General features: G+C 38.4%; 1 protein-coding gene across 1 annotated transcript in view; it reads left to right on the top strand.

Moving 5' to 3' along the window:
- scube1 (signal peptide, CUB domain, EGF-like 1) overlaps positions 1-26,673 on the top strand; it is a 181,560-nt gene that overhangs the window by 121,637 nt on the left and 33,250 nt on the right. The window contains exon 8 of the mRNA XM_047389326.1: positions 4,433-4,549. Coding sequence (XP_047245282.1) covers positions 4,433-4,549 — 117 coding nt within the window. The remainder of the gene's footprint in view (positions 1-4,432; positions 4,550-26,673) is intronic.

Here is a 26,673-nt window from a genome sequence, read left to right as displayed (position 1 = left end):
GTTTGAGGATATCTGAGAAGGGCAGTTCCCATGGCTAGACAGACAGGAAATATCACAGACAGTACTACAACAACAACAACAACAGATGTCAGGAATTAAGTTTAGTTAGGGAATCCGATACTAATTATTTAAAAATCCTGTGATTGTGATGCTGATTCTATACTTGGGTTTAGATCAGTACTTCCCTTGTTTTAATATCACCCACCACATAACTAGTGTAGGTTAAAGCTTTGCATATAGCTGCTTTCATCTCACATTTTCATCTGAATGTAATACCTCCAACAAACGTAGAATCAAGCACGTAATTGAAGAGGTGTTTAATCTGATGTAATGATGTGACTCCAAGATGGCTCTCTGGCTGTAAAAAATCAACTTCTTTTTATAGAACAGCATCACCACCAGTTGTTTAGATCTGGAACTGCTTTGATGGAAAAGCCCTAAGAGAGATCTGTATCACAATAGTCGTCTCGGGACATTTGTTCAATGTCTTTTGAGTGCTAGAACTTTGACATAAAATAATTCAAATAACTAACTAATTTTCTCCCCTAAGCAGTTAAGACTCCTGGGTTGTGCTGCCATACCTATGTTTGGGCTTCAGGTGCAAATACGGAGGTACACTCCTACAATTTACACTAAAAACCTTCTCAGAAGGACTATAAAAGAAAATACATTTTAATTTTCTCCCAAATAATACAATTCGTTCCATTCTCTTCAGTTCATTTCAATTACAACTCGGTACATTGCAACAAAAGGAAACCAGCTAATTAACCAAAATGTTCACATAGTTGTAGATCCCTATCTTGAGAATGCATGTGATGACAGATGACAAGAAAAATCTTGCTTTTAACAGGACAAGGAAACAAACAGACCAACAAACAAGTAGTTAACTACCAGTGTGAATATAAGGGGCTTAGTGCATCCTGCCCCCCAACGGTCTTAGCCTATGGCAGGAGACTTTAAGACGTGATCCACAGGTTTATTTACACATTATTGTTCTCTTTGGTACTTTGCCAATAATATGAAAGTCTTAGTGCTAAAAAGCATAGTACATAAGAAAATATAATCTTTAATGTGATGTTAGCATTGTACAAAGGAAGTATTCCAGTCCTAACCCTGAAAAAAACCCATAACTGATAAGATTTCATTCTCAAAATTTTCAAAGGTCTTAAAAGTGTCATAATTATAAAACAGTTGACATCCATTAAAGGTATGGTTGACATGTGTGTCTTGGCCCCATCCATAATCATTAGCTGGCCCAAGTTACAAAGTATTGTTGTCCAACCCCATTTTGAGGACAAAATACCCAAAAAGTGAAAAAAAAAAAAAACTTTTATGATGCTGTGCCTGATGGCCTTGCTAACTGTAAGTTGTAATTGAACAAAGTAAAGACATTTTATGATTCATTGTTGGGACTTGTGGAGCTGAAATTGTCTAAACTGTGGCTCTAACTACTCTGGATATTTTAACACAGATATTTCTTTCTCTGTTCCTAAAAACAGTCTGCAAACTCCCTGGGAATCCAGGACAATGCTGTAGTACATATTTTGTGTCAGAACAGGACAACAATGTTCACAATAGGAAATGTTCGGAGCATGCAATTCTAGGCATATGAGTCAAAAGAGTAAAAACAAGTGTATGTAATTTCATGATTCATTCATAATTGTCCCCTTCACCAATTATTTCCTCTGTTTCATAACTATGCCATTTTATTCCTTCCTACTTCTGTTTTATACCAGTAAACAAAACTTTTTGTACCCATGTTGTTAAACCATTGTGTATAATCTCAGGTTTTGAAAATAAACTGTCATTTAAGTACTTACATGTTTTTGATTATATAATCTATTTATGTTCTGTTTGGAAAATATTGTGTTAAACAATATTTCCTTTCAGTAGGGTTCTGAACCTCATTTCAGACAGTTTTAGCCATAATATAAGACAGGTCAGAGCTTCTGCTCAAACCAAACCACTCAAAGTTACCCCTGCTGGTAGATACAGTTAAGCCCAAAATTCTGATATTATAGTTGAAAGAAAAAAAACAAACAACTAAATCTGCCAAGGGTTAGAATAATGTGGTTAGAATGACAGAATGTCTCTGTCCACATGCTGCAGTTTATTTAATAGCCACACAGGCCACCTCTATCTACTGCGGGGCCTCTTTTTATGTCTCTTTCAGAAAATGTACATTGTCACAGCTTCCTCCACGGCCTTCATGTTTACTGTTGTGTGAAACTTTCTTGTGAATTTCCAAACCAACTCGGGACTTTTTTTCTAGTGGCTACATTATCTAACAACCTTGCCAACGGGTTAGGGTAAGGGTTAAGAAAAACATTTGAAGCGCGAGGGGAGGGATGCTTGACAACGTTAGACACAGGCGGACCTGCATAAAGGGAGCATAAATGGGCCTTGAGTCTGGCAGGGCCCAACGAGACAGATATAGGATGTTTTTAATTTAGTTTGACACACCGCTGAAAAGACACCCAATTAGTTCAAGAGTTTGGTATGTTTCTGATATTAAAAGTTAAGTTTTGTAATCTGTCCAGATACATACTTTTCCCAAGTCTATGCTCCACTTCAAGCTTAGTCTCAGACTGTAACAAATATGTTCTTAAAGAGACTTTGAAAAGAGGGCTGAGGGTGGTGTGAGAGGCTGGTCGAGCACATCAATCAGGCCTGGCGGTTTGTCTCTGTTTCTACGCTTAGCTTGGCCCTGGGGCTTGGCTGGGCGTGGTCCACAGAGAGGGGCTCTGCAGGACTAAACTTACCTCAGCTAATGATAGGGCTCACTGTACACAGTATAAATCACTTTGACCCATTAACACCATCTACACACACAATAAATCTACACATTCACCTTTAGTCTCACATGGAAAGTCTTATTGATTATGTACACCTGTTTGGACATGTAGACCTAAACATGAACCATACTCTAACATACATTCGCACACACTAACAGTTGTCAGAAACCTGAGTTGAAAAATGGAAAGGAGACAGAGTGGTGCTAGTACCCTACAGCACCTAGTAGACAGACCACCTAGATGAGGGAGTGTCTTTACTTCCTCCTTTTGCAATATCTTTCTCCAGCCCATCATTTAGGAGCCCCATTGCATTTATTCTGGAAAGAATTTACATTTAAAATAATTCAGCAATCTGGTCTCGGGTTTGACAGGTAAACAACGCAAACTAGAAATTAGTGATTAGGGGCGCCTGATATGGCATATATATTCTTGGGGTTTTATGAGCAAACTCAAACATATCTTGAAACGCCCATCATGGCTTACATCTGGTCTTGCATTCTGATTAATTCTATGTTACTGCATTAATGTCTAACAATGGCTATGGTTCCAGCCTAAGTGTTTTTGTTTTTTCTTCCCGTTTCCAATTCATGTAAGCACATCTCTTCTTGACATTTTAATTGAACAGTGCCAGAAATTTGGGAAACATCGCCAAATTGCACGCTACTGTCATTGCGCAACAGACCCCTAAATTCCAAAAGCTCATCCTAGGGGATTGGATTTGAAAACTAGATTTTCAGATTATATGTTTTGAATCTGACAGTTGATGACAAAATTCAAAGCTTCTGTTCAAACTGGGATTTTCTCATGAGTAAATGAAATCAAGCCCACCATAGGCATAGCAGTTAAGAAAAACCTCGTTACAAAGGTGTAGCTTTAATTAATCCCTTTAAACAAACATAATTCAATGTCAAATTTCAGCCTCCTCAGCAATTCTCGAGGCCCATTGGGTAGGAGCTGACTGAGCTTTGCTAAAGCAACAGTGGCTTAGTAGCTAAGCTAGAGTTACCATGAGCTTGTGTTTGTTTTATAATCAGCTTTGGCAATATTCACAAGTCCCAGCAAACCTTACCTGTACCACATAGAAGAACATTTTTCAGGAAAAATATTCCCACTGGTGCTGCAGAGTATGATCAACATTTACAGCACTCATTGAACCAGCTTTATTTTTTCATCATCTAACCTTAACTTTCCTTTTTTGTGTGAGTTAAGTGATTTATTTTCACCTTTGGAAGTAGAACCCAACTTTGGTCCAAGGAATTCTTCACCCTGCCTTGTCAGCACAATATCATGTGTTGCTAAATAAATCGCTTTCACTAAGAAATACTATTTGACTCTGGGTGTTATAGCATTGTATTTGCCTTTAAAAGACAAACAGAATGTCTTTATTCATCCAAATTAGGACATTTTGACATTTCTTCATCTCTGTGTTGACAAAGCTACATGAAGAACCACATTGGGATGTCATGATATGCCGCTGTGTTGTTGTTTGTGCATTCTTCTAGAACATGAAGCTTTGTCACCACTGATATCACATCCAGTTTCAATAGCTACATAATGCTTTGGTAGTACATAAAAATCAACTGAGTGTATGAACAGGTCATTTGTCTTCTTCCATCTTTCTCTTCAATCCTTTATAGAAAGCTGTGCTGTAAACAACGGTGGCTGCGATAGGACCTGTAAAGACACAGCCACAGGGGTACGCTGCAGCTGCCCTGTGGGATTCAACCTTCAGCCTGATGGCAAAACCTGCAAAGGTCAGTAAAGACAGCATTGGAGCATATATTGCTATATATTTACAGATGCCTTTAGAGTGGCCTTTGACTGTTGTTTTCAAACTAATAACTGAAACATCAATAGTTTTAGTCTGTAGTCCAACCTTTATTTTACTCATGTAAAGCACTTTGAATTATCTTGTTACTGAAATGTGCTATACAAATTATATTGCCTGGCCTTGCCTTAACGGTCCATAGACTATCTTTAGACCTGTCCTATATGAGTAATACCTGGGTTCTGTATCTCCAAACCCTGAGCCTAGCACCTGTTCAACCTCCATCTGTGTGGCTCCAAGTGGCTTCAGTTGTGATTATTGAAACTGATTTCGCTTGTTGATGTTGCTTTTGCTTTGGAGCGTTCTTCCATTTGCAACAGCCCAGCAGTGACCTCAGTGACGGTGGTCTGTAGATAAAAAGCCTCAGCCCATTTCTTAACATCTTAAACAGATCAGTAAAGGATTTTGGCTTTCCTCTAAACAAGCATCTAAATGAGGCTAACTCATGGGTGAGTCTTTAGAGGTGGACAAAGCAACAATGCAAAGGGTGTGGAGTGGGTTTCTGTTTCTAAGCTTGGTAAGAAATACTCACAATATCAGCAAGTATTTGGTCGAACAAGTTGTCTTTAAAATCTTTTCAAATACACAATTGTAATTTCCCCTACAGCAATCAGAATTAGGTAGCTAACTTCTGATCTCTGAGTTGACGATTGACCAGCCTTTGCTTGCATTCTGGTAAACAGTTCTAAAAAAAGTAAAGGTGATATATTGTAGGAAACTATGTGGAAACATTGAAATGTATTGTTCTTCTTGAACAGAAACAGGGCATATTTTTTTTATTATGTAGATAAGCTAATGGCAAAACAAATCAGTATTTGTTCTTGTATTTGATTGTTCTACATTTCAATAAATTACAAAAATCATCCTTTGTTTTTTTGCTAGGCTTAAACATTTAATGAATACAACGCCAAACAAAGAGTGCTACAAAGCTTCTAAAATTCTTTATTAGCTGAGGTTTTGGGCAGTTTGCTTATCTGGATCATACATGTGTATGTTAACACAATGACAAAATTAGCAAAGACCCAGAGAAGAAAATTGCTGGGAAAACCCTGTCCATCAATCTGGGAAGGGTTAGAAGGCCCAACAACTTTGTATCCCTCACTCAATAATGAGAAAAATGATATAATATAAATGATATATATATTGGAACACGTTTTGGACTATCCCAAACTAAGCTGAGTTTATGATTTAGGTTCACAAAGCTTAAACTTGCCTTGAGCTTAAATACAATAAAATACAATAATACATAAAAATGTACACATCTGAATCAGGTGCTGACATTGGCCCTTATTTCTTGTAGTTAAGTCAGTGATGCATTTTTTAAAGTATCTCTAGTATAAAGTATCTAAAGTATTTCTAAGTTTACTAAAGTTATAAGTTTACTGAGGTGATCATTCAAGTCTTACTGGAATATTAAAAGTACTTCTGACACCTTTACAAAATGTTAGATTTATTCTTAAGAGGGATCAAACAAACAGCCTGTCATCATGCATTGCTCATTGTCAGCATGGGAAGGACACATACAGTAGATTAATTCATTCATTGCTTCACATGGATTGGAAGCTGGAGGGGTGGGACACTTCTGCTCCAGCACATGTCACAGACGTGTTCTTAGAGATAGTAGGAGTCACTATGGCTACCAGACATGTTTGTCATGTGACGGCAGCACTGTTGTTTGCTTACGAGAATGTGGATCCCTAATGGGTTATGTGTGCTCTTATGCATTTTATAATACTGACTGCATGAGAGAGAGAAAGAGAGAGAGAGAGAAGTGTGTGTTTGCCAAATGACTGTCAGGTAGTCTGAGAATGTGGCATGTAGGTGTGTGAAACCTTGGAGCCAGAGCTGTCTAAAGGCTGCCAGGCAGACGACGCGTCGGCAAACTTTGAGATGTTTGAGCAGAGAGGCCCACGCTGTCCGATTTCTCCCTCTCTCCCCCTTCTCCCAACCGACATAACCGCAGTCATACAAATAGCGCCATCCAGCTGCAGAATCTGTGAATACAGCAGTCCAGCAATGAATGTAGAGATATTGCCAAACGTTTTGGCATACACACAAAGGTTGTGTTTTGCAACATTTACAAAATTACATGGTAATTCAGAGCCAAGAGCTTTATTAGCATAGAAAGTTTACTTTATAATACAAATCTAATTGTATTTCAGTATATCATCAACAAATATGTAGCTGTTTTCTTGTGTTAGCAATGTTTACCTTTAATGAAAAAAAGCAGCCATCATCAAATCTTCCCACAAATGCTAAGACTTTTTATGGTTTATCGTAAACATGAAAATGAAAGGTTCAGTTCTAGTAAACCAGGCTTCAAGAATATCCATTAACCACCAGGCTGGTTTGGTATGAAGGACAATACTAGTAATGGCACCAGTGCAGAACTTGCTCAACACTGGGCGCAGGTGGCTGTGACTTCATTTGAACACAAAGTAAGGCAAAGACTTTTTAATAACTGCCATAACACAATAACCCAAACCCCTAAAGAAGACACTTCTGTCCAAGTAGAGGACAGATTTAAATTTAGCTTGAAGTGCAAAGAGGAAGAGGAAAAGACAGATGTTATTCTAATTGGTAAATCCTCCTTCAGATTGGTGGAACATCTGGACAGAAATTTGTCTGGAAAATTGGTTAGGGCTACCGAGTCCAAGGGAGTGAGCTTAGTCTGATTTCTGCTCAACTATACTGCCGAAAAAAATAAATAGGAGCAGAACGTCTTATTAGAGTAACTTTATCTAACACAGAATTCACTGTGGCACACCATAGCAAACTCTCTAGTGCAAATGCAGCTCAAAAAATGTGAATATTGTGAAAAAGCCCAATATTCATTGCCACTCATTTCAGAAAGTGAAACTCGTATATTTCATTGATTTGTTACATATACAGCAGAGGTTAAGCTAGTCATTTTGACTTACAGAGTAAAAAAAAAAAATCCTGTCATAATACCTGTCACTTTATTTTTTTAAATAATAATAATTCATTCATTCAATACCATTTATTTTCAGTCTGAACAAGCTGAACACAGAATCCACATCAACCAGATGAATACATGCAGTGACAAAAAACATTGACCATGGTCCCAGTAACTACCTCTAAACAATGAAATTACAAGATTGCACAAAATATGAGCAGATCACCTGCTGTGGCCTGACCGCAGTCTCACAATTTCCGTCTGGTTCGCATGGACCTGAATTGCTCACAGTTGTTTGTTTTTTTCATCGTCCACGGCATCAATCCCTCTTTTTTCACATATTTTATTGACACCGTCATCGTTATTCGGCTTTTTAAAAAACCTTCGGACACTCAGCTGTTGAGTGAAGCCAACGAGGTCATGCATCATGTGAGAAAACAGCTAATTAATTTTCTGCCTCGCCACGAAGTGGTCAGCGGTGTAAATTGTAATCTGTCAAAATGACAGATGGCCTGCAGAATTTTCCGTCACCGTTTATAAAAAACAAAAAAAATATTCACTTTAGATGGAAATCAGATTCGGGACGAATAGTTGAGAGACACAGAATCCACATTGCTTGAAGTCCAGTGTGAAGTTTCCACAGTCAGTGATGATTTAGGGTACCATGTCATTTGTTGGTGTTGGTCCACTGGGTTTTCTAAAGTCCACACTAAATGCTTCATGCTTCCTTCTACTGACAAGCTTACTGGAAACACTGATTTCATTTTTCAGCAGGACCTGGCACCTGCCAACTCTGGCAAATGAATTAAAAGCTGGTCCAATTACCATGGTGTTACTGTACTTGATTAGCCAGCAAACTGACCTGACCTGAACCCCACAGAATGTATGGAGTATTGTCAAGGGGAAGATGGGAGACAACAATGCAGATGACCTGAAGGCCACAATCAAAGTAACCTGGGCTTTCATTACAACCTAGCAGAAACGCAAGCTGATCACCTCCATGCCACACCGCATTGATGCAGTAATTCATGCAGTCCCCAAATTCAAGGAGGCTTCAGATATTTCACTCTGTGTAATAAATCTGTATAATATATGAGTTTCACTTTCTGAAATGAGTGACAAAAACATTGAACATTTTCACAAAATTCAATTTTTTAAAGCTGTACTTGTAAATCTCATTCAGATTGGTCATTGCTTTATACCAGATGGAAAAACAGGAGCCAACAAACTGTGATCAAACCAAGTAGTAATTAGGCAAGAATGGGTCACCATTAGTACGGATTTTGTCCAAATGTTCGTGTCTAGCATAACAGAGATAGTTAAAGAAGTTATGAATTTGAAGGCTCATAATGTATGTATTAACTTTTCACTTAATGTTGGGGCATTTGAAACTAGCTCTTCTTTTGTGAGGAAGATTCATCATTTGTATATAAATTAACGTGAATCTGTCATACAGATATGATCTTAACCTGCGGTGTTACCTTGATCCCTACACAATGTTCATGCCTCTGAAAATGAATATTCAATTCAATTAAATTCAGTTTTATTTATATAGCTCCAATCACAGCACAGGTCGTCTCAAGGCACTTTACAAAGTCAGTTCAGTTGAATCATATAGATTCCAAGTCAGGTTCATACATTCCAATTAATCCTAACAAACAGTTCAGTCAGATTCAGTTATTTATTCAAATTGGATAAAACGTTTTTCTATCTAAGGAAACCCAGCAGATTGCATCAAGTCAGTGAATTGTAGCATTCACTCCTCCTGGATGAGCATGTAGAGACAGTGGACAGTCACTGGCGTTGACTTTGCAACAATCCCTCAAACTGAGCATGCATGTAGCGACAGTGGAGAGGAAAAACTCCCTTTTAACAGGAAGAAACCTCCAGCAGAACCAGAACCAGGCTCAGTGTGAGCGGCCATCTGCCACGACCAACTGGAGGTTTGAGAGAACAGAGCAAAGACACAAAGAGAACAAAGAAGCACTGATCCAGGAGTACTTAAGAAAAGTGAAACATTAATGGTTATAGCTATTGTGATTAACTGCATTTAAGGCAGCAATGAAATCTAAAATAACAAATAATAGGCACAAGGTTATTGTCTGATGCCACAATATTTTCCTTAGCTGTTGTTACTGGGCTGTTTCTGTATCATTTATTCACTCAGTGAAACTCTTTAAACAGGTTATTTCTATATACATGCACAAAGCAAATTGCCAACTCTTGTTTTCAAGATATTTTAATGACAAAGAAGCTGAGTAACTTTATGTTTTAGAATAGGTTTTGAAAGGAAAGGTTTCCTACGTTTTTTCCTGTACCCTATCCACTGTCCCTGATGTCTCTTAATCACTGATGGGCCCTGAATCAATGTATATTATTGGACAATATGTTCAATCATCTGTGACTGGGTCTTCAGGAAATGAAACAAGATGTTTCAAACCCTCTATTCCTAATCTTTGTTTAAGCAATCTCTGGAACAAGTACCAGTGGTTGTGTAGAGTCATAATCACCAACAATCAAAAAAGATTAACCGTTTATGCACTTTGATTTTTACCATAGAACTCTGTGCTGGAACTGAAGTTGACGATGGTAAACTGATGAAGTTGCATTGCATTCACCTCCATATTTGCATTGGATCTTGGAATTACATCAAACCCATCTTTACCATTTCAGCAAGACTGGGCTGCATGCATTGTTTCAAACTGTTAAGCTTGATATTTAAAAAAATATCAAGGTATAAAGTAAAGGCCTGCATGGGGCTTTTTAAAAAATCCGGCTCCAGCTGAATTTCTGACCATTACCACCCGCTCTCTGTTGTTATCACTCCCACCCACTCCCATGATATTTGAGGCCCCTCCCACCCAATAATATACAATTCAATAAATGTATATTCACTGAATGTCATATTGCAGTTGAACAAGGGCAGAATAAAATATTTTCAATAAAAATCTCTCAGCTTTGAATTGCAAATTCATGCAAACTGAGGCTAAAAACCAAAGATAACATATATGTGAAGTAAAAAAAAAAAATATATATATATATAAATAGAAAAATCTATACAAAACATATCTGAAAAACAGATGAAATCCTCCATCCAATCACGCAGTGCCAATGGATAAGAATGTTTTGACACAACACAATTCAAGCTTAATATTTAATGAGGCAGAACTTCTTTTGAAAGGTTTGAAAAGGTTTTAAAATCACAGGCTTAACCTGATGGGAGAAATGTATCAGCAAAAACTGGATACATTTGATACGTACGGTATGTAATATGCTCATTTTGAGATAAAATGTGCTGTGACCCCTTTGCTAGAACTGCTGACAGGTATGCAAAGATAACACCATCATGCAGTAGAAGCACCTACTTTTCAGCTCTGATGTCAAAGTTTCTTTAGGTAATTTGTGGTCCTAGCAGAACCCAGCATTTACAGTGGAAGAATAGAGTCTCCCCTCCTGCTTAAATTGGGCTTGAGCTGAGTGGGAAAGATGGATAGGAGTACAGACCAGCTGTGCCATGCCCACATAATTTGAGTAGGAATAACCCCTCAGGCTTCCTAAATCTGCTACTTAGAAGTAGCGTAGAGTCATGAGCAAAGCAGTGCACATTGATCTGTCAACATGTTAGAAGTGTGCAAGACCAGGAATGTCAAGATCAGGGTACATAACTTAATGTCATTGCCATGCCTCAGTTGGGATTTTTCATATTGGGCTTTAATGTAATCCATTATTATGACCAACCTTATATAACAGTATTATTTAATATGTGGAGAAATGTGAAACAGACATGTCAACATCTCAAATCTGATGCAGTGATTCGGGTTACGGTTTGGTTAAAAAAAAAAGTCTGAGTTTTTGAAAAGAAGCATAGTCTTTATTGAACTAAATTATCTAGAAGTAACGTTTAAGGCGAATGGGATTGCATCTCTTGAGACAGATGTGGAGCCCATTCAATCTCAGTTTCCTTTCTTTAAACACTTTACTTTTGAACATTTTTGTTTGCATATGGAATTTGAGAACAGTGAGACATGTTGAATGAGATGCAGCAAAAGTAGGAGGGATATTGTGTTACATTCCTAAACCGGTAGTGCAAGGTAATAGGCTGGAGCAGTATTCTGAGTTTTGGTAAAGAAAAGATAGGGAGAGATAGGGAGAGCGACACCCCTGTGCTGCTCATCAAATACACTTTGATAAATGATCATCCGCAAGGAGCACCACCTCTGTCAAAACAGGAATTTTATCTGTTTGCTGGTCTTGAGCATACAGGTATGTTTTCTCGAGTGGAAAACATTCAAGAAAGCTGCCAGTCCACCCAGGAGTGGACATCAGCCAGTTAAATTTTATTCAGCCAACCACCTCAAAGAGGCTCCGATGCTGGGGGACAGTGTAATGAATTGTGTGGGTCAAAACACCCAATAACGAACATTTAGACTTATCCACTTTCAGCACCTTGACAGACTAAATTCAACTGTTTTGCACTCCTACAAACTCCGAGTAGAAAACTAAAAGTTTGTAAGGACTAAAAAAAGTGGATTTTGCATGATATGACCCCTTTATTTTATAGGTAATGTTAATAATTAAGACTGAACAAACATGGCTTATTTAAAAGCCATGAGAATGTCACTTTCCCCTAAAAAGAATTTGGCAGTATGAGTTTTGTAAAGTTGGCTCTGAATAAACTGCATGACTTCTAAAATAAGGTCCTTCGGACAGATAACACCAGTACAGCACTATGTTTGTCAAGAGCCAAACACAGAATATAAAAACACCTCCTACCACCTGTCAAGCATGCTGGAAGGCTGATAATTTGGAAAACGAAGGAACATGTATGTAAACGTTTTTTATGTAAACACAAATTTTGCTCATTATTCTGGCAGTTTGCACTTAGAAATACTTTGGGTAATTCTAAGAGATCTACAACAGGAAAAGTTTATTCTGATTTAATGCCAGACATTAAGTGTTCTTCTACAGTGTACGTAAATATATGGTTTCAAATGTATAGGTATCTGTAATTTAATGGAACTTATACTCAAAGGATTGTAGCTGGTATATTTGTTGTGGGATGAGTGTCAGCTTCGAAGGTGGTCCAAACCAACGTCGCCCTGAACTGCTTCATAGTGACAGACAGCACTATTCCCACTTGTCTCTCTCCCTGGTTTCATCAGCCACACTCTGATGTCAATAGGATGTGTCCTGTCCTGCCTGTCTATCATAATTGTTGCAATATAAACTATGCAGGGCGTGTTTAAAACCAACCAGTATGATAAACGCCCTTTTATCTGCGCTGACAGACAAGGCCGTTCAGCCTCCCTCGATGACAGACATGCCAACCCAAGGAGATGTCTCATTACAGGCTCTCATACCAACAGCTGCGTTAAAGAGAGGCTAAAGAGAAGATTTTGTTAACGGTTTCCAGATGTTTGATTAGGAGGTGCACATCGGAGCGAGGTCAAATCTTACTGTTGATTATATGTGTGCCCCTGTAACAGCAGGATCATTAACACTCATTACATTACATGGTGGTTTGCATTTTGTTGTCAGGGAAGTTGATAAAAAGCTGGATATCTGCATGTGGGCTTCTGACTTCTTCTGAGAACAGTCGGTATACTGTGCAGAAAAAAAATTGTATTGGCACTATTAACGTGTCCTGACTGGCCTGCGTGCCACATTTGCCTGAAAAGACCTGAGAATACGCTTTTATACTTACAACCAGGCTTGATCAAAACAGTTCACAAGAAAACCTGTAGATCTATGACAAGTGAACGTCAGAAGTCTGTGAGAAAATGTTTATTTCTTGGAGTCTTAAAATTGCAATGCAGTCCATTAAAAGCCCCAAAGCCTTTCCAATTCCACACAGATATCATTACTTGCTGCAGATCTGTAAATTGATAGCAAAGACAGGACTGAAAAAACCCTTTTTTATTACATTTTTATCTTAAAAGGGGTCATAATCCGCAATGATTTTGAATACCCTGGTGGCATTTTCAGTGTCCCTGAACATCTCTTACTGTACAGTATAAGACACGTCCCAAAAAATACAATCCTGTTATTTTCTATTAAACAACCCGGAAAAGAAGCATCTTATTGTTGTCAACACTTCCAAGAGCCAGTGCCCAGAAATGAAACTATCCACAGCAGAAATCCAGTATTCAGTAATCCAGTTGCTCTGCACATTCCAGCAAAGCAATATATGGTGAACACTCAACATACAAACAGAAAACTATTAATAAAAATCTTTCACCAATACTATGTTACATGGGTCAGGGCTATTTCCATGTCATGATCTATAGCATGCACTGGATTGATTTGGCTCAGAGTGTGGAGCAGATGAAAGTTGGTTCCTTTAAAAAACATGGTCATGGTTCCCAACCAGAATAAAGAAAAACTCCAGGTCAGGGGTCAGTCTCTGCCTCAAGCAGATGAGTTCAAGTATCTTGCTGTCTTGGTCATGAGTGATGAAGGATGACAAGGAAGAAATGGATAGATGGATTTGAGTGTTGTTGCTCTCAATTTAATGGTACATTTATATGTTCAGCCATCACTGGCAATTATCAGATATGAATCATGACCAAAATAATGTGATCTTGGATACAAGCAACTGAAAAGAGCTTCTTCTATATGGTGGCTGAACCCTGTCTTAGATAGATTGAGGAGCTCCGTAACCTACAGGATGCCTGTAGTAGAGCTGCTGCTCCTTTGCACCAAAAGGAGTAAGTTGAGGTGTCTTGAGAATATGATGAGGATAGCTGCCGGATGCCTCTCATTTAAGGTGAGTCCCATTGGCAGGCAACCAAGGGGCAGATCAAGAACCTGTCAGAGTAACCTCATATCCCTTCTGGTCTGGGAACCGCTGGGGATCTCCATGGTTGAGAAGTATGATATGAGAGTGTCACTAGAGAGAGGGATGTCTGGATTTCCCTCCTGGACTTGTTATCTCAGTGATCCCAGTGTTGGACGGATAAACAGACGAACGGATGTTATATGGGTCCAATTATGGCTTTCTCTGAATACCTTGAAGTGCTGATAGTTAGGCATTGGAGATTCTAAGCTCATTCCATTTCCAAAAAATAAATAAATCCCCTAAGCCTAAACTAGCCATATGCCCCCTAACGTACATTTGACACATAGTGCACTCTGTAGAGAATTGAGGTAACTTTTTTAAAAGATAGGGACAAGCTGGAATCTCCACTCATAGCACAAGTGGAGACAATACACTATACTTGTTTCATAAGTGTGATATTTTAGGAAAATTAAGAATAAACATAATGGTATTCCAAAGCGTGTTTTTAAAAAATACGTAATGTAAAGTAAAACCTTCTAAATGTTTATACCTTTATCCTGACAGTTTTGTGTATGAAAAGGACACATCTACCACAGGTATCTCAGCTCTCCTATATGCTCAGGTCCGTTGTCCATCATACTTCTTCGGAGATCCTGACGGCTGAAGGTGCTTTTCAGTTTTGCAATCACTGTTTCACTGTTCATCTTTGGCAGGTTCTGAATTTTTTAGCTATCTTGAAAAGTTGAAAAGCTCTGCAATGTTTGTAGTGACAATGCATCTGTTACAATGAGGCTTTTTCTGGGAACGTACAAAGTCACAGGGTTGAACTTCATCAGTCAGATGAGGAGATGCTGGCAGCTAAGAGGATCTTTTGAGTTGATCAGTGAGACTTAAGACTTGTGTTCTGCGAAACGTTTATATAACTCCTGGCCACAAAAATATTGATAGAAAAAGTTTAATGCCCACACACCAGCCAGACATTCTTTTTCGATTTGGGAATTTCAGAATTCGTTTAAGTACGGGAACAGAATGCTTGGAAAGGTTAGACAAAAAACAAATATTATTTACCCTCCCCAGGAACCTTCATAACTCTTCAACATTCTTTCTGACTATCCTGAATTAGCAATCACAAAGATTGTTTTTGACCTCATCTCTAATTTTGCCCACAAACTGAGTGTAACTGTGCCTTCTGTGCTGTCAGTCTGTGGTCCTCTGAGATTTGAGTCTGGGTTTTTTCTTTAAACCATTATAAGTAGCTTCTCTGATCACTGTAGGATCTGCTCCTGAATCTATTTTATATGTCATTGGGGTATTGGCAAAGTTCAGTGTGGTGTGCCACAGTGCCTCATTTCCTTTGATGACCTCATCTAATGTTGAGCCCAAAAGGACTAGGTCTTCATCATTTTCATTTTTGCACTTACTTACTATTGCACGCTCTTTGTGTAACATGCTACTGCAAAATGTTTTATTTTCCTGCATTCATTGCATTTTCTTCCTTTTGTTCGATATTCCACAGGGTTACTGTGTTCTCTGCTGCATCTTCCATGTTTTCTATTTTTCTCACTTTTCAGTCCGTCTTTTTTTGATGCACTGGTGTCATATTCTCTCTTTTCTCTCCATTTTAAAGATTTTAGAATAGAATAGAATAGAATAGAAAAAATTATTTGTAATTGTCTGAACAAAAAGCCTGAACAATGAAATAAAACCCAGAATAGAGGCCTGTATACACGACCCCCCCCCAAAAAAAGAAAATTAAAAACTTTTAATCAACTAATCAGTAAATGAGAAACAGTTATGAAAAGATACAATATTATGCATCAAATAATTGTAGCCAGAATTCAGAGATGGGATTGCCCATGGAAAGAAGCTGTTTTTGAGTGTGTTGTTACTTTTAACGCATCTGTACCTTCTACCGGAGGGCAGGAGGCTGAACAGGTGGTCACCAGGATGGAGGTGATCTTTTAGGATCTTCTTTGCCCTGGAGAGACAATGCGGGCAATGTTGTCAAGGAAGGGGAGAGGACAACCACTTATTCTATCTGCAGCCCTGATCACCCTCTACAGCCTCTTCCTGTCAGCGGTGGTGGAGCCAGCATACCATACAGTGATGGCATTCCTCAGCACGCTCTCTATGGTCGAGCGATAGAAGGTTACTAGCAGCTTAGTCTCCAATTTGTTTCGTCTAAGTACTCTCAGAAAGTGGATTCGCTGTTGGGCCTTCTTAACCACCACTGCAGTGTTAACAGACTCGGTGTGGTTCTCTGAAATGTAAGTGCCCAAGAAATTAAACTATGGGACCCTCTGCACCTTGTCACCATTTATGAACAGTGGTGCTGGAACAACATTTTTCTTCCTGTAAGCCAGGATCACCTCCTTGTCTTTCCTGATTTTAAGTGATAAGTTATCCCTGGCACACCACTCAACCAGCCTCTGCACCTCATCCCTGTATGCTGACTCATCATCACCAGTTATAAGTCCCACTATGGTAGTGTCATCAGCAAGTTTGATGAGAGTGTTAGTGGGATAGTAGGGGATGCAGTCATGAGATGGCAAATAGAAGTGGACTCAGCATGCAGCCCTGGGGAGAACCTGTGCTGAGTGTCAGTGTGGAGAAGCTGCGTGCACCAATCCTTACAGACAGAGGATGGTTTGTATGTAGATCCTTTATACATGGAGAAGTGTCTGGAGGAAAGTCTAAGGCAGCCAGCTTGTTCATCAGGATGTTGGGTAGATTGGTATTAAAAGCCAACTGTTGTCAACACAGAGCATCCTGATGGAGAACTTGGGGTATTCTAAGTTGGTCAGAGTGATGTGGAGGGCAATAGAGATTGCTTCAGCAGTAGATTTGTTTGGTCTGTAAGCATATTGATGAGGAGCAAAGGAAGGGCAGGGGGCAATCCTTGATGTGCTGTGCTACCAGCCTCTCAAAACATTTGGCAACTATCGCGCGATGGGCCTGTAGTCGTTGAGGCAGTTGGGAGTTGAGTTTTTGGGACAAGAACTATGGTGGCTCACTTGAGGCAGGATGAAACAGAGGCCTGTTCCAGGGAAAGATTAAAGAAATTGTGAAAACCCCAGAAAATACACACAGCCACTTCATCCACGTTACTTGATTGTCCTTGGTTCTTTCCTTGAATTATTTCAGAGTGTCTCGCCATTTTAATTGCACGTTGCAGTTTTATGTCATCTTTCATTTGCAATCTTTGAGACAAGGTTTTATCACATAGTCTCTCAGCTGCTCTTCTTTTTGTGGTCCAAAGTTACAGTTTTCTGCTAGCTTGTAAAGCCTCCATGCTTTCACTAGCTTGCTGCATTCTGGAGTTTTGGCTCTATCAAATATGACAGTACGTTTGAGAATATAATGTTCATTAAACTTTTCCAGCACAACGATTTACTTATTTTTACCTCTCAGAGTAGTTAAGGTGAAAGACTTAAATATGTGCTGAACCTCTGCTCCCATTACATATATCAATACACTGACCTAAACTGTTTCGTCCTCCTCGGTTAGCTTGGTCACTACTCTTTACTGGGGAAACCTTTGCTTCCAAACGCGACCAAGTCAAAGGGCCTTGAGAAGTCCAGCAGGTTAGGAGGGGAAAACTTTGCCATGGTGATGCACACAGACTTGCTCACAAGCGGCTCTAAGCGTTTTATGTTGTATTCTTTTGTCTTCTTAGTTTGACTTCTGACACCATGTGGGACTTTACTATACACTCAACTTAAGAGGCAACACAGACGCCAGCTTTTCTGCAACAGTCACCAATTTATTTAATCTTTTGTACAGATCACTCAATACAAAATAACTTTATGGAGCTTTACATGACACATACCATGTGCTATTAGGGGCTGTTTGTTCCTGCTTTAACAACCAAATATTTAAATCAATTCACTATAAGCTACTGTATGGAATTTGCTAATTTGACTCCAATAAACAATATCTACAATAGGGAGGTCTTGTTAGTCATATAGTTTTTTGTTTTTTTTGGTTCGAGGTCATGATATTTTAGAATCCACCAGTTGGAATGAGGATTAGACCAAGATTGAAAAGTCTTTAGAAAAGCAAAAACGTGAAAATAAACAACATTTTAAGTGGGATTTAAGGATTTCTTTAGCACTTATTTTTAATAATTCTTCAAAACACTACCAAGGGAGATAGAATGTTAGCTGTGGTAAATCCATGAGCACTAAGTAGTAAGTAGGTTGAATTAAAATGATTACTACATGGGCAGTAAAGAAGCTGGTCAGAGGGACTGCAGCTCAGCTGGTTGTCACTGCTCCAGTCGGACCAGTCTCACATTACATGTCATTGTTATGCAAAATTGGGAATTTTATTTCTGCCTACATGCATCCATTGAGTGTTTGTTTCTGTGCAGAGGTCATTTAATAGCTGAGTAAATACACACATCTTCTCAAACTGATGTCTGTCCTCTCCACTGGCAACACCCTGCAAAGAAAACCAACACTATCCAACAGAACCAGATCCCTGTGCTCTGTCCCTAATTATTTGTGGAGTTTCAGGTTTCTGCAAATCTTTCCATTTAATTGCTTTTCTCTGTAAATATTTGTAAAAACTGTACCGATTTTCTTAGCTTTGTACAATTTGTACTCTACTGGTATTAGGTGGCTCCGACACGCAAGTCTGCCTGAGGCCTAAGTGAGAAGAACTTTATTTCTGATTTGTTTTGATTAACCTCATGTCTTCTTTCCAATGTACTTTTTTCAAAGATTGAGTTATAAAAAATCATTAATCACTCCAGATAGTTTTGGGAGAACATTTTTGTTACATTTGCTAAACTTTAAAACCCAGATTTTTGAAGTAATTGAACCTTTTAACTAACATTTGCCAAATCTGCTTAGAAACACTCATACACACATGCACTCACACCAAAACCTTACAGTTTCATACAGTTCTTGTCCGTCCGATGTAACGTTTGAGCTAAAATATTAATTAAAAATACTTGGAATTTAAAGATAAGCCAGACCTGGCATGGTTAAAAAAGGAATGTGGCATAGAATGTCCTGAACTAAGATTCCAAATTTTTACTAGAAAATGCTTTGGAATCATTTCAATTGCAATGGACATGGAGATGGAAACGTTTAGGAAAAAAAAAAAGAAGCAGCAAGAAAGAGAGAGGAACTGGAACTCCAGGAAGACCATCACCGGGAAAATGGCAATCCCCCAGAGAAGGGCAGAGGAGAGCCCCAGGGGAACCACCTAGTGGCCATTATGCAGAAGCCCCAGGGAGCTGTGGCGACGAGCCCACAGGCCCCACTGGCAGCCGTCTACGCCAGAGCAGATCCATCCATGGACTCAGAGACCTGAGACCCCGGGCACATCAACCCCAGCGGAGACCCGACAGAGCTCAGGGGCCCAGGCTCCGGCGAGCAGCCACCGGGAGAGCCAGCACACACCAAAGCACTGTAGACTTTGAGTGGATAAAATAAAATGACTTCTGACAAATAAATGACTTTCAAAGCGGGTATAAAAAGTCCCCGAGTTAGGTACATGTTGACATATTATAGTCAGTACGAAATGTCCTGTAGCAGCGACAGGTGTGAAATTACCAAAACTACAAAAGGTACAATTTAAAAAATGTATATTGTGTGAAAAGTGTGGTATGTCCTGTATTGGTGTCTTTCTGAGGTTGTGCTCCCCTATCTTTAAAACCTTGAACTTTAAGAGAATTAACCTGGAGAGAAGAGGCACGCACACATGTATTTGATTATGAAGTAATTTTAAATGGTTTTATTACAGAGATAGTGAATGAAGTCTGTGAATTACACTGACAATGCTCTTAAAGTTGCATAAACAAAGACGTCAGACATGGCTTGGACTCAAAATCTAAAGTCTTAAAACTCAACTTGGACTCAAGGTCTGGGACTCGAGTCTCCTGAAAAGTCTTTATCTCATGTAATCAAAGGGAAAGTAAGCCTGTATGTGTAGATCACCTGAGTAAGTGGTTAATGTTATTATGGTCACGTCACACAGAGAACATATGGGTTCTCTGTCATGTTTCTCAACAGCAACAATCATATAAATAGGTTTCGTTTCAGCGTGATATTAAAAAGGAACTGAAGACTGAAGTTAGATATTGTTTGGTGTAAATGACGGTAGAGAACTTATTGGCATTTGTGCACGTGTGTGCAGTTCTATCAAGGAAGATTGAACAAGACTGGGATGTGAAGGTGATGAATGATTCTCCCAGAGGTGGAGAAAGTATTGGTGGACAAAGTATTGGATTTTTGCTAAACAAACAGTGCAATGACAGACAGACATAACATCACAACTTCATACATATATCATATATCATGGGAATGATTTTGCTCCCTTACAGATTTGACTATTTTTTTCCTCATAAATGTTTCATATCATCAAGCATATTTTAAATTCTAAACAGGCAGAATTCAGATTTCCTACTGATGTCATTTAAAGGGATAAGTAAATATATGGAGGGAAGTGCAATGTGAACCAATGGGAAGGGAGGCAGGTAATCAGATGATAAATGACAGGTGTGATGACCAGGGGTAGGGATTTGAGGGAATGGAGGTTACTACGGTTACTACTGCAGGGAAAACAGAGACATGAGGAGAAACAAGACTGGTGACAATACTAAGGGAAACTATATACAAGGAACAAATACAAAACTAACCGAGAGGAGCAGGGAAACGAGAACCTAAGTAAGAATAATAAAATAAACCTAAACAACAACATATAGTAAACAACAAAATAACTCTAAGGACATGAAAACTCCTAACCATAAAAGTAAATACACACAAACACTACTAGATAGACTGCAACTAATAACCGGTAATAAAACGTGAGAAACTAGACAAAAGAGAACTATACTAAAATAACAAACCTGGGGGGAAAACAAATAATAAAACTAATAAGACAGAAATGCAGATGAACTAACAAAACTAAGAAGTACACGGCAGGAATAAATAAACCTAAGTAAACTACTAAATCATAAAGAATTAAAAACACCTAACAGCAAGAGTAAATGAAAACAAAAACCAAAGTTGCAAAACCTGACAACCAGACCTTTGAATCAAGAAGTGATCTTTAAAAGCAACATATCATGCCCTGAAGATATGAAATTCCAGAACAAATTAGATACATGTAAGGCTTTGGGAGTCCATCGAGCCCCATTACACACAACTGAAGAACATACAGTGGTGGATCTGGCTGACCTTTAAAATTATTGCAAGAGCTCATCAACAACTCATGCAGGGGTTTACAGAGAATTACAAAGAATTCAAAATAACACTAAAAGCACATAAGGCCTCGTCTAGCTCAGTTAAGGTCAGTATTAAGGATTTGAACAAAAGAAATAGACAGGGTAAAAATCCTAATTAACCTCGTTTGAAACTAACTCAGCATTTCACAATCATAACTAAGGCCATGAGTTATGTTCTGTCCGGGAAAATCCATCAGCTTATGACCTTAGGCTCAAGGACACTTTAGCTTTGCAGCAAAATTTTTTTCCAGCTAGTCCACCTCAAATTAGCCCTTTAAATAAATAAAACATAAGGTTTTTGGAGTAACCTTTGTTGTAAATATGAATCTGAGAATATTATTTAATATTAATATTTTAATATTAATATTTTAATATTTTACCAAATAATATTTCGGTCTGTTAAGGATTGTCCTGTGAATACCAGCCCCATTAAGGCGATGGTATTAGGACAGAATAGAAAGGTGTGAGACGAGCTCTGACATTATTGAACAGAATAAACTCTGCACATATATGGAATGAATTCACACAATTTCTTAAAATACAAGAATTTATTAACAAAAATAAGTCAACTCAAAGTCAAACATATTTCAATCAACAAACTCTTTACTATGCTAAAACAATTCAACCAAACTACCAAGCAGAATTAAAGAATAATGAAGACTAATGGGCTATGTACAATATAAACAAGTTGATTAAAGATGATTGGAAATCATGACCAAAAAGAGTAATGCAACATTACCATGCAATGTTTATGTTTGAGAACCAAGGATTATCTTGAAGAATCTGGAAGTGAAGTGAAGTTAGTCTTGGCTTGGAAAATAATCAGCAAACGTTTAGACAACCCTTCACAATGCAAGATCAGATTAAATATTATTTTAATAAAATAATGTTTTAAATAATGATCTGCGGAATAAAACCAACTCCTGGATGACTAATTCTCAATGGTGTCTAATTAACTGCCTTTATTTATTAAAATAATATTTGAAGAAATATTATTGAGTATTTTGGAAAAGAGCCAAATCTTTCTGGAGAAATGAGGCTTAATGGTGTTTACTTAGTTATCAACTCTAGCAAATGATGTTCAGGGACTATTATTCACTAGCTTGAAAACCAACAACCTTTCTGTTGACTAGCCTTAATGCTAGCACACATGTTCTTACCGTTAGCAGTTAAGCTAGCAAGAAGCGGATAGCTTAGCACCAGAATCAACACATACCTTTAAAATACCAGGATTAATGAGAGGGTTAAAATGCATAAGCGCGGACGGCGCGTTATGAGCAGTGTCCTGGTTAAAACCACCCTTTAAATAAAGTTTATCTTAGCTTTAAAACATACAAAAAACACAGAACCGGCGCGTGCCGTAGCTAGCCTACTAGCGCTAAAGATCGCCAAATTCCACAAAACAAACTTCATAACATGAAAACGTTTAGATCATTTCATCCTAAACCTATCTGTTAATCTGCCCAAACCTAACCTCTGACCATGGTGAGTAAACGTTGACCAAGGGCGATGAAGTTCGAATAAACGTCCACAGTCAACAAGCGGTTGGTTTTCAGCTAACCTCTGCGTTCGCTCTGTGAGCAATAACGTTAGCTCCGGAGGGCTGGGCGGCTGTTTGTTACCGTAACACGGTGGTACAAGCCGTAGTCCGTCCTTGCGGCTCGGCTTGTAGAAACAGCTTCTCCACCGGGATCTCTCCTCGATACAGTTTTGCTTCTGTGGGGCCTTGAAGAGAAAATGTAAGCAACTCTTACACCTTAATTTCCCCGTTCATGAATGAAAATACCGGATACACAGACAGTATTTCATTCTACTTAACTTTGCATATGATCGATGATCGTATGGCTTTGGATCCAGTTGAATTTATGTCTTTTTGCCAGCAAAAGACATTCGCGCGCTGGGCCTCTCCTGAACCGTCTTCCTCGAAAGCCGTATGGAATGAGAAAGATTTGTGGAAAGGTGGGGGTTTTTATTTGGGTAATGGCGCCACAGGAAGTCCGCAGTTACCCCCTTTCCTGGTTGTGCTGGAAGAAGGTTAATGCACTTTATTTTGAAAAGTTCCAGGAAAGTATGTACCGGAGTTTTAGTGTTGAAACCCATGGCTGTGGTCCCAACACCTTAAGTATGGACCTAAATCCAGTTAAGTTACTGGCATGACCTTAAACAGGCCATACATCTTTAAAGGCTCTCCAATGGAAAAATGAAACCATTCTGCAAAGAAGAATGGTGTAAAATTCCTCCACAGCGACTGATTGCCAGTTATCGCAGATGCTCCATGGCAGCTGTTCCTGCCAAGGGTGGCATCATGAGTTGGCTTTAGAGGCTGTTACTTTTTCTCGAAGGGACAATTAGTTTTTCCCTTAATAAATGAAATCAACTCAAAACTGCTTTTTTTTAATTTACTCAGGTTATTTATTTAATGATATGAAACTTTTAGGTGTGAAAAAAATGCAAAAACTGAAGAAATCTGCTAGGGAGCAAATGCGTCTTTTATAGCAATGTATACACTGTAAAACTGTTTTTTGACGGGCTTTAGGATATAATTTGCTTCATTCATTAGGAATATTTACTCCAACACATCGTCCATATGCAGCCTTGTGTGAAATTTCTTTCTTTTAATTAGGATCATCCTTATTAAACTTCTACATTGCCTTAGGCAATCCAGATGTTTCTTGAAAAAAGAAACATCAATGAGCCAATTCATGTGCACACTAATGTCTCTTATTGTTTTCTACAGTAAAGATCCCACACAAGTAGTAGATTTATAATTTCTCCTATAGTAGCAAGGTCAGAAATTGAAACCATTTTGTAAACTAATTTCAACACATATATCTTAACAGACATGTAATGCACTTACACAATTTTCTGTGGTCCATTGGTGACATTTTTATAGTAAAGGAGCTCTCTTTTTACCAGGCCTTGGCTGTGGAGGCCATGGGTCAAAAGAAAATTAAAAATATATTTAATCATACATGGTCAGCAGTCAGATAGAGATCATCAAGCAAGCATATTGCTAATTCAAAACCACTATTTTCCAAAATATAACCCAGGACTAATAGATCTCTTACATTTTTAAAGTAATATAATGTTAGGTGGACAGTGCAACTAATAATTTCTCAGTTAAAGTGGACATGATATATAACTGGCTATATTTTGTGATTATAGTCTAGAAATTACATCAATAGCAGTAGAAAATGTATTTTTGTCTTTAGACATTAACTTTATAAGCTAGTGACCAAAATAGTGTTTCTCCTTGCCCGTTTGATGTAAAAGTACCTAATTTCACAGTCTGCTAAGAAACCAATGGCTTCCTTCCAGATGACACTCTGAGTTTGAGTTGTTTTTAAGCCTTAAATCCACTTTGTTTGAGGACGCCTCTCTGAGGCTGATAGCCTTCTTTCCGTATGAATATTTGATCCGCTTTCAACAAACTCACTTAACTATTTTATAGAACAATTAGAACAACAGTCTATCCTTTTTTGGCTGAATGGTGGCAAGAGAATGGAACTCACTGTGAAACTGATAGTCATAATGTTGAGGCTGTTTAGATTACATTGGCAGTGGAGCTTTGGGGGCCTTGATTTTCATTTATCTTTCCTTTTTTTATTGTAGACTATCATTTTGAGACGGGCTTTAGCTTAATGTATTTACTTAGGCTCAAAAAATATTTAAGCTTCATTAAGGGTAATTATCTACCCATTGCCACCCTCAGAGTGGCCATTAAATGTGGGCAGATGTTGTGATTCTGCCAGTGTTTTCAGCTACCAAGGTAATTAAGAAGCTGTGTCTGTCTGTCTTGGTTTAGCCCATGGTTGTATTCACTGATTTTATAGAGACACTGGAGCAAAAACAAAATGGGCAGCAAGCAAACATTGTGGAATGATGTTTTTTTTTTCTCATTTTGTGTAATTGTTAGAAAATACCACTCCTTTATGGACCCCTGAAGCTTTCTTATCCCATTTTCATGAACTTTCAGTAGCATAAATTGAATAATTCCTAACTCAACATTTACAAAAGGAACATAAAGGACTTAAAGATGTACTTTGTTTTTTACCTGGAACTAAAATTACAGCTGTCCCTGTCAACCTTAGAACAGCAGCATGTTAATGACTAGAATAAAATCCTTTGGAACACACTGCACTTCTGGTTAGAGATGAAACAACAAACAATAGAAGGGACGACACAAAGAGGAGAAACACAAAGAAAAATCTTAAAAATTGGCTTCAAATATAGAAACTGCATTCACCATTAGTTAACTAAAACCTTCTAAAAAATCACTGAGTCTGCAGTACACTGTGTGATATTTAAACATTTCAAAAAAGTCAACACCATATGCACCACTGCTACAGAATCCTCACAAATACAACCTAAATGTTGCAGTAATGACCAAATAACATTACTTAATTCAATTCAATTCAATTCAGCTTTATTTATATAGCGCCAATTCACAACACATGTTCTCTCAAGGCACTTCACAACAGTCAGGTACATACATTCCAATTAATCCGAACAATTGAACAGTGCAGTCGGAGTTAGCTTTTTATTCAAATTGGATAAAAAGTTTTTCTATCTAAGGAAACCCAGCAGATTGCATCCAGTCAGTGACTTGTAGCATTCCCTTCTCCCGGATGAGCATGTAGAGACAGTGGACAGTCACTGGCGTTGACTTTGCAGCAATCCCTCATACTAAGCATGCATGTAGCGACAGTGGAGAGGAAAAACTCAATTTTAACAGGAAGAAACCTCCAGCAGAACCAGGCTCAGTGTGAGCGGCCATCTGCCACAACCGACTGGGGGTTTGAGAGAACAGTGCAGAGACACAAAAAGAACACAGAAGCACTGATCCAGGAGTCCTTTCTATGGGAAGGAAAAGTAAATGTTAATGGATGTAGCTCCTTTAGTCGTTTCACCTAGAAAGAAAGAACAGATAAACTCTGAGCCAGTTTTCAAGGTTAGAGTCTGAAAGAGAGCACATATAATTAGTTACAGTAAAAGCTCAGTCAATTTCCATGTCTAGGAGAGAGAAAGGGTTAAACACTAAAAGACAGGGCTATGTGGATCATCGGTAGAGGGTGAGCATTAAGTTGTTGCCAGCAGAAGCTCGGATGATTCCCCTCT

This window comes from Girardinichthys multiradiatus, chromosome 17 (genome assembly GCF_021462225.1).
Source record: "Girardinichthys multiradiatus isolate DD_20200921_A chromosome 17, DD_fGirMul_XY1, whole genome shotgun sequence".
NCBI classification, from domain to species: Eukaryota; Metazoa; Chordata; class Actinopteri; order Cyprinodontiformes; family Goodeidae; genus Girardinichthys; species Girardinichthys multiradiatus.
The sequence above is the reverse complement of the archived record's forward strand: the minus strand, read 5'-3'. Positions and strand labels throughout refer to the sequence as shown.